Genomic DNA, 8,859 nt, shown 5'->3' on the forward strand with positions numbered 1-8,859 from the left:
TAGACTGTTACTTCCTAGCCGTCGGGGACGCTCGCGAGCCGATTGTTTACCAAAGCCAGAAGCGTCAAGCCCCGAGAGACTACAGGTTCCAGAATGCATTTGTAGAATGCAGTTCTTCCAGTAGCGTAGAGAGAGCCCGGGGCGGAGGGGAGCATGGCCTCCTGGGAATTGTAGTCTTCAACTTGTTTGTGACGCAAGCGGAACCGGGAGGAGTCGACGGAGGGAGTAAACTATTACCACGTGACACCCGGCAATCACGTGTCGGCCCCGCCTCCGGCGGGAGCTGTGATTGGCTGGCTCTAATAAGAACGACGCCACTCGGGGCGGGCCGAAGACGGGCGCAAGCGTAGTGCCTTCTGAGCCTCGGGACCCCCGTCTCGGGAGAGACTATGGCGCTCAACAAGAATCATTCGGAGGGCGGCGGAGTGATCGTCAACAACACGGAGAGGTGGAAACTCTGCGGAGGGAGCCTGGGGGGATGAGGGCCGGGGGTCGAGGGGGTGGGAGGTGAAGGTGGGCAGGGGGAGGCGGCGGAGAAACGGGAAGAGACTGGATGGGGGTGCCGAGTGGGGTAACGGCTGGAGGCGGGGCCGCGGCGGTGGGGGCCTTGGGGCGGAGTTGTGGGGTCGTGACGGGCTCGGGGCGACCGCTGGCGGCCTAGGGGGGCTGACCCCACCCCCAGAGCTGGGAGGAGCCTGAAGCAAAAGTAATTGTAGTGTATGGAACCTTTACTACGCGTCCGGCGCTGGGCCTTTTCTAACTTCTTAGGGTGGAGTCTTGTGCGAGGAAGCTGTTACTACCCAGGTTTTCCAGGCAGGCAGGATGGGGGCGCACAGAGGATGGGTGATCAGATGTGGGCGTCTCAGGGAAGCTGTCTCGCCTCTGAGCTCCAGGGCTTCCCTTCCAGCAATCAAACTTGCATCGTATCCCAGAAGCTATGGCTCCAGGAAAGGAAGGAGTTGAGGGCCAGAGGTCAAGTTTGGCACCTACAGCGAGCACCCCTCCTCCACCCCCGTGCCTTTTGGTCCCGAGTGCCCCGTTGGCCTGGGCTCTGCCAGCAGGCGCCAGACTGACAGCCCAGAGAAGCCTCATGCTGCTCCTGGGCCCTCGCTGGGATCCGCTGCCTTCTCTATTCCCACCTCTGGGCTCCTGGATGTCTCTTTGGCCCAAAGCATTGCACCAGCCAGTGCTGGGTGGACTGGGCTGACCCTGTTTCCTCCTGTAGGCAGAAGGGGGGACGTCCCCAGAAGGGCCTTGTGCCTGTCCCAGGCCACCACCCAGCCTGCCGGGATAATCTGGCATCAGTGGGCCGGCTTTCCCTGCATCTTAGGGCTCAGTGCCTGGCGGTCACTGCTTTGCTCTGAGCTGCTCCCTGGGCTGGCCCAGTTCTTCCCACTGGCCCTTCCCTGGGTCAGGAAGGTTGTTCTATTTGGAGTGGGGACAAGGTAAGGGGAGAAAGGCACACGCAGCTGTGAGGACTTGGACCCTTTTGTTAAATCCAGTAATCAGAGTAGCCTCACTTGGCAAACAGGTTTGTTTTGTCTGTGTCTCCTGAGCTTAGGCAAACACTTCGGGTGTGTACTTGGCCTGTCTCTTGGGATTTTTTTTCCCCCTAAATTGGAGCTTAAAGATGTGTTTTTCTGGGACAAGAGTGTGGCTGTGCTGCGGGGCCTCGCACCTGCACAGGCCCCAGACTGCAGAAGGCTGTGTCTGCTGCTCGGCTTTGGGAGACAAGGAACTCCCACCCTCTGCTGTGTCCCACCTCTGGCCAGCCCCAGATATCCACAGTGGCCAGTGCTGGGTCAGACTGAAGCCAGGAGCCCAGGATTCCGTCTAGGTCCCTCCAGTCACTGGAGCCATCCCGGCTGCTGCCCAGGGTGCCCTGGAACCAGGAGGTGAATGCTGGCTGTCCCATGTGGCCTGCAGGTGTTCTAAGCCACGTCTTAACCACCACACTTAAAGCTCACCCCAGGAGGCTCATTTCTGGGGAAAAAAATAAATAAATAATTCATGCTGGTTAAATGTTTTGGGTTTGACCCTTGAGGGGATGAAGGCCTCTGAGTGCGGAGAGCCATGGGATCCTTCCAAACACCCCGCTCGCAGGACAGTCCTGAGGGCTTCGCAGGCAGCGGTCCTCCAGACGGACCCCTCGTGCTGTGGGCATTCATGCCCAAGACTAACCCTACAAGCATCTGTCTGTCGACTTAGATTACAAGCCGACAACACGAGACTGACCCGCAAAGGACTTTGCGTAGAACAAGAACCCAAATGAAGTGACCCAGTCCAAGGCTGTGTGAGCGGGAGCCCAAGAGCAGAGTTGGGCCCCACCTTGCTTGGCTGTGGGTTTGTGTTGCTGAAAGGACAGTGGGGACGGTGTGCCAGGCCCTACAGGTGAGGCGGGCCTGCTGTGTTGGGGTGAAGGACCCCAGCTCCACCCTGTCTCATTTGGGCCTCTTGTCTCACCACAGCATCCTCATGTCCTTTGATCATGTGGAGCTTACATTCGACATGAAGAACATGCCCGAGGCTTTCAAAGGCACCAAGAAGGGCACCATCTATCTTACCCCCTACCGGGTGAGTTGGGCAGCGGGACAGTTGGTCTGGGGCTCAGTGGTGGGCAGCTCTTGTCCTGGTCATGGATTAGCCGAGGCCCCCTGAGCGGAGTGGCCTCTGGGTCCTGTGCAAAGCCAGCTCCTGACAGCACCTGTCCTTTGTCACATGCTCCTAGCAGCCTAGTGGGCAACCAGGCTGTGATTCCGTGCTGCCCCTGCAGCCTCCCCAAGTCAGACATGGTGCTGGGGCACTGCCGGGGGCAGGGTGCTGGGAGAGTAGCCGGAGAGGCCTCTGTACACAGCTTTGGCGCTGCATGCAGTAAACAGGATGCAGTGTGTGGCCCAGCCTCCAGGCTGGGCAGAGAGCCAACAGGGCTGCAGGGTGAGCGTGCCAGATGGCAGAGTGGGCCCAGCCACCGCATCAGCCACGTGGACTCGGAGCTGTCAGGGGAGCTCTGCGAGGCTGAGATGGAAGGACAGCCATGAACTGCAGAGCCAGGGGGCTTAGTTATTTATTATTTACTTTTTTAAGATTTACTTATTTTTATTGGAATGGCGGATGTACAGAGGAGGAGAGACAAAGAGGAAGATCTTCTGTTTGATGGTTCACTCTCCAAGTGACTGCAATGGCTGGAGCTGAGCCAATCTGAAGCCAGGAGCCAGGAGCTCTTCTGGGTCTCCCACACGGGTGCAGGGTCCCAAGGCTTTGGGCCGTCCTCGACTGCTTTCCCAGGTCATAAGCAGGGAGCTGGATGGAAAGCAGGACCGCTGAGATTAGAACCAGCGCCCAAATGGGATCACGGCGTGTTCAAGGCGAGGACTTTAGTTGCTAGGCCACGCCGCCAGGCCCTGTTATTTACTTTTTATTGTTCATTTTCATCCACTTAAAAAGCAGAGCCCACATGCATGAAGAGAGAGGTCTTCCATTTGCTGCCTCGCTCTTCGATAGTAGGACCAGGTCAGGTGGAACTCACACGTGTGTGGCAGGGGCCCAGGCACTTCCACCATACCTGCTGGCTCCCAGGAGGCCTCAGTGGGCAGCGGCACCAGAAGCCAGACAGCGGAGCCTGGAACCAGGGCTCTAATCCGGAGAGTGGGCCATGTTCCTAAGTAGCGGCCCGACCCACAGCACCTGCCCTGGGTGTTGGGGCTGTAATTGCCCCTGGCTTGGCAGAGCCAGGGGAGGCTTGAGACCCCATGTGTGGAGGCCAGAGTATTTGGTATGAGCTCCAGGAGGTTCTGCATGTGTGCACAGGCCAGCAGGGCCCCATGGCTGCATGGGCCGCAGTGTTCACAGGGAGGCCCTGGCGGCTCAGCAGCTGCATCTCCTCATCTCGGAGCCCCTGTGGCCCTGATCTACTGGCTGAGGCCCAGGGCTCTTCTTGGGGCTCCTGCCCCTCCCCTCTAGCAGTATACCCTCCAACCCTTTAATTGCTTTTATTTGTGGGAAGGAGAGAGACTGAGTGAGTGCTTGCCGGTCTGTGCTGTGCTCCTCGTGTCCACAGCAGTGGGGTTGAACCACTGGGAATCTGTGAGCTGGGAACTCACTTGGGTCTCTCGCGTGGGTTGTCAGGTGCAGGTGAGCAGAAGCTGTAGTTTTGAGCAGAGCCTAGTCTTTAAAGGTCTTATTTTTATTTAAAAGGCAAGGTTATAGAGAAAGAAAAAAATCTTCCATCCCCCCCAAATGGCTGCAATAGCCAAAGTTGAGTTGGTCCATCCAGAGCCTGGAGCCTCTTCTGGGTCTCCCACATGGGTGCAGGATCCCAAGGCTTTGGGCCGTCCTCCACTGTTTTCCCAGGCCACAAGCAGGGAGCTGGATGGGAAGTGGAGCAGCCAGGACATAAACAGGTGTCCATATGGGATCCCTGCACTTGCAAGGCGTGGATTTAACCATTGAGCCGTTGCGCCAGGCCCTCTGGTGACATCTGCTGTGATACGCACCTGCCCCTCCTTGCCTGTCCCATTTGAAGGACAGTGGTGTGTCCTGTGTGCCCTGCCCATGATGGGCTTGCTGTTCTTGGGAGACAGGTCTCCAAACCCCACCTTAGCCATCTGCTACAGAAACTGCCCTGGTTCCTTCTCTGTCTCTCCTTCTCTCTGCAAATCTGATCTTCCTTTCCAATAAAAATAAATTCTTGAAGCTTCCCTGGGAGTGTGTTGTGCAGAGAGAGCCCTGGTGCCCTGCAGTGTGCACTCCCTGCCCCCACCCTAGAGCCAGCAGTGACGACCCTCGACCCTCGCCCTTCGACCCTCAGGTCATCTTCCTGTCCAAAGGGAAGGATGCCATGCAGTCCTTCATGATGCCCTTTTACCTGATGAAGGACTGCGAGATCAAGCAGCCCGTGTTTGGGGCCAACTACATCAAGGGGATGGTGAAGGCCGAAGCTGGAGGTAGGTGATGGGGGCGCTCGGGCATGGCTCTGTGTGGTCACCTGGAGGCTATTCCTTCCAGGCCCTTACTTGCCCAAGCCCTGGCCTCTCTTGCTGGCCGTAGGTTGGTTTCCAGGAGAACACCTGGGCTACCAGCTGGGTGGCAGAGATGGACTTGTGGCTGCCAGGAGCTGGGCACCTGCTGGCACCGCAGTTGGCAGCTCTGTCCTCCTTGCTGACAGTGGACTCAGCAGAGCGGCAGGGGTTTATGGGCCAGGGAGGGGGCACACGGGTTCCTTTTGTGTGGGAGAGGCCTGCCTTGGGGGCCCGACTGTTCAGTCAGTAGGCAGCTCCGTGTCCCACTGGTCCTGCTTGCATACCCAGCCAGGCTGTAGCCTTGTGGGGAGGCCCACCTGGCCCTCTGTGGACGGAAGCCAGTCCAGAGGGGCCTGGTGTGATGGTTAGGCCCCTCAGAATGAGAGCTGTGCTCTGAACTTGAACGTCAGTTAGTGCCGAGTGTGCCTCCCCCACCCCGTGGTGCTGCCGGGATTGATTTGGCAGTAGCCACCTTGGTGTGGCTGTGTACCCTTGATGGGCAGGCGCCCAGGACAGCTTCGTACCACGAAGGAAAAATCCCCTTCTACAGAGAGGGCAGTCAGTGCTGAGTGTTCTTTGGGCAGCAGGCAGAAGTTTCCACATCTCTGCGTGGTACGCTGCCTCCTTGCAGCCTCCAGGCATTGCTGCGGACCTGGTGGGCTGTCTTGGGGGCAAGGCCTGTTACCTTCTCTGTGCTGTTTGTTCACTAACTTTGGCCCTCCTCAGGTGGCTGGGAGGGTGCTGCATCCTACAAATTGACCTTCACAGCGGGGGGCGCCATTGAGTTCGGACAGCGCATGCTCCAGGTGGCATCTCAAGGTATTTGACTGTAAACCTCAGGGGCCAAGGACACACTGGTCATTGGGAATTTTGTTGCTTCTCTGTTTTGTTTTGTAAGTTCTCAAATGTCCAGACCCTGGACTTGGACTTGGGGCCTGGGCCGGGAGCTGGGAGGGAGCCTGTGGCACAGGTGTGTGGCTTCTGACAAGGCTGTTGGGACTGAAGGATGTTATCCTAGAGCTTCCTAAAAAAACAAACACCTAACCATCAGCATGCCCTCACACCCTCATTTCCGGTTAAAACCCGGGGCTCGGCCGGACCTCAGCAGGCTGCGTCGTAAAACCTTCGTCCCTCCAGCCACCTTGCCCTTCCTTGCCCTGTCCCCAGTCCTCTTGGCTGAGGAGGTAGACCTGGGTGCGAGTGGAGCATGGCGTGGGGTGGTAGGCAGCGGGCCGCCCTCCCCGACCCCTGGACAGCCCCATTCATCTCTCTCTCCCCTTGTGCTTGTAGCGTCCAGAGGTGAAGCCCCCAGTGGAGCCTATGGGTACCCTTACATGCCCAGTGGGGCCTATGTCTTTCCCCCGCCAGTCGCCAATGGAATGTACCCCTGCCCTCCTGGCTACCCCTACCCACCGCCCCCACCTGGTGAGTGTGTCCCCTGCTGCCCACCCCCAGGCCAGGGCCTTAGGAGGGGTCCCAAGGAGCCAGGCCGGGCGGCTCCCTAGAGGCAGCTCCTGTGGGCGCCAGAGCTGCTCCTCACAGGGTCCCTATTACTGTCTCTGAGCAGAGTTCTATCCAGGACCTCCCATGATGGATGGGGCCATGGGATACATGCAGCCCCCACCACCACCCTACCCTGGGCCTATGGAACCTCCGCTCAGCGGCCCCGACGTCCCCTCCACTCCTGCAGGTGAGTGGGCTGCAGAGAGTTCTGGAGGATGCCAGAAGCCACTGGAAGCTTCCATGTGGCCAAAACCCCAGCCTGGGGATCACCCATGGGACTGGTGGGGCATTGGCCTGGTAGCTGGTAAGGGTCCAGGCCCCTCTGTCCTTCTACTCCCATTGCTTCTCTGCAGACATGAGCTCTCATGGCCACTCAGTGGGCTTGTGTCAAGGATTAGATGGGGCAGGATTGACAAGGACTTGGAGGGACCCTGCCAGCACATGGCAGATGCTCAGGAACCTTAGATGGTGCTTTTGTTGGTGGCACTGGGTCCCAGCACCTGCCACCCTGGACCTGTGGCGTGGAGGGTTGCCTGGCTGAACACAATTCCTGGGAAGCAGCAGGGGATAGGGGCTGGCATCGTGCGGCACAGAGGATAAAAAAACAACTTGTGTTGCAGGCAGCCCATAGTAGATGGCTGGTTTGATTCCCAGCTGGTGTGTTTCTCATCCAGCTCTCTGCTGATGCATCTGGGAAGGCAATGGGGGATGGCCCAAGTGCTCGGGGCCGCTTCCACCCAAATGGGAAACCCTGACGGGGTTCCTGGCTCCTGGCTTCAGCCTGGCCCACATCTGGCTGTTGTGGCCATTTGGGGAAGAAACCAACAATTGGAAGACACATCTCTCATGCTCCTTTTCATAGAGAATGAATAACTCTTAGAAAGAGTGAGGGGGGCTGTCATTAGCACTGTTTGTTTTCGCAGCCGAGGCTAAAGCCGCAGAAGCAGCTGCCAGCGCCTATTACAACCCAGGCAACCCGCACAACGTGTACATGCCCACGGTGAGTGCCCAGGCCGTGGGGGTGGGGAGATTGCCTCCCTCTGAGCCTTCTAATGTGTTTCCTCTTTTTTCCCTTTTCAGAGCCAGCCCCCCCCACCCCCTTACTACCCCCCAGAAGATAAGAAGACACAGTAGACCCCGCCCACTTCCCTCCCCCTCCCTGCCCCCTGCTCTTTCCCACCGTTCCAGGCGGCCTCTGGGGTGAGGGAGGGAGGGCCTTGGTCTTCCTCTAGGTCTGATTATAAACAGTTCCCAGGAAGTGCTGCTGCCGGAAGGGCGGGGCCCTGGCCTTGGACGGCGCCCCAACTGCCCGCTAGCTCCAAGCGCAGGGCTGACCAGCCTTCAGCCCAGCCTGCCGCTCCCAGCCCTGGGGCTTTCCTGGGGAGCGGAGAGGGCCCTGGTTCCTGTTCCTCTCCTTTAGCTCCTCCCCATGGAGGGACTCTCTGGCCACCTCCTCCACTTCAGTCCAGCTCCTCTGCTTCGCTCTTGACCTCCTGGGCTCTGTCAGACCAGCTGTGTGTCTTCCCCACCGGGCCCTGCAGGGCCTGTCACATTCCCCACGCTGGTCTGTCGTGCAGCCCTGGTCATGCCCAGCCACATTGCCTTGTCCTTGCTTGTTCTCTGCCAACCTCTGACTTTGGGGGCCCAGTGGCCCAGCAGACAAGGCCACTGCACCTGGGGAGGGAGCTGCTCTGCTTCCTACTGGCACCCCTAAACCTGCCTTCCCGCCAGATGGGGCTTCCTAAGGGAGTTGGAGAACGCATGTGTCCCCTCAAGCTGGCAAGCAGAGCCTTGACCCCGTGCGCTGCCCACAACCTGCCACCTACCCTCAGCCATCCTCTGCCCTGTGCCCTCCGCCCCTGGATGCACTAACATTTTGCTTTACATTTGTTCCTGGACTGGCCACTAAGTGAGGAGATGGTTATTTAAAGAGAATTCCCTATTTATTTGACAAAAAGAATCCAGTTAATATATTAATGTAAAATAAACCCTGTTTGCACCTTGGTTTGTTTGCTAAAAATGTGAAATAATAAAAATGAAGTAACTGGATGCTTTGGAGGACTGTGTGGGGTGATCTGTGGCAGGGAGGGAGGGGTGGTTGGGAGGAGACCCTGCTCTCCAGGGCAGCGTGATGCCCCGGGCTGCAAAGGAGGTGAGCTGCAAAGGAGGTGACGCCAGTGGCAGCCTGCCCAGCACCTCGCCTTGCCCCCTGCTGGTTGCTCTTGGGATTGCAACTTTGCCCTGGACCAGGCTGGAGGAAGCTAAATTCCCTCCCCCCAACACACACACAGGGTATTAGAACTTGTGGGGACTGAAACACTCCCCACCCCCGCATTGT

The 8,859-nt window shown here is 58.4% G+C and overlaps 1 protein-coding gene across 2 annotated transcripts; it reads left to right on the forward strand.

Moving 5' to 3' along the window:
- The first annotated feature begins 315 nt into the window (after positions 1-315).
- WBP2 (WW domain binding protein 2) lies at positions 316-8,570 on the forward strand. 2 transcript variants are annotated; one of them, XM_040989660.1, is made up of 8 exons: positions 316-448; positions 2,469-2,574; positions 4,808-4,943; positions 5,745-5,837; positions 6,309-6,443; positions 6,586-6,708; positions 7,445-7,521; positions 7,602-8,570. In XM_040989660.1, the coding sequence occupies exons 1-8, from the start codon at positions 390-392 to the stop codon at positions 7,653-7,655; spliced, it is 783 nt and encodes a 260-aa protein (XP_040845594.1). In that variant the 5' UTR covers positions 316-389; the 3' UTR covers positions 7,656-8,570. The 2 variants fall into 2 exon arrangements, with proteins under 2 accessions (XP_040845594.1, XP_040845595.1); XM_040989661.1 differs by lacking the exon at positions 6,309-6,443.
- Positions 8,571-8,859: the final 289 nt, after the last annotated feature.

Source organism: Ochotona curzoniae, unplaced genomic scaffold (genome assembly GCF_017591425.1).
Source record: "Ochotona curzoniae isolate NIBS_2020 unplaced genomic scaffold, NIBS_Ocur_1.0 contig_523, whole genome shotgun sequence".
Classification (NCBI taxonomy): Eukaryota; Metazoa; Chordata; class Mammalia; order Lagomorpha; family Ochotonidae; genus Ochotona; species Ochotona curzoniae.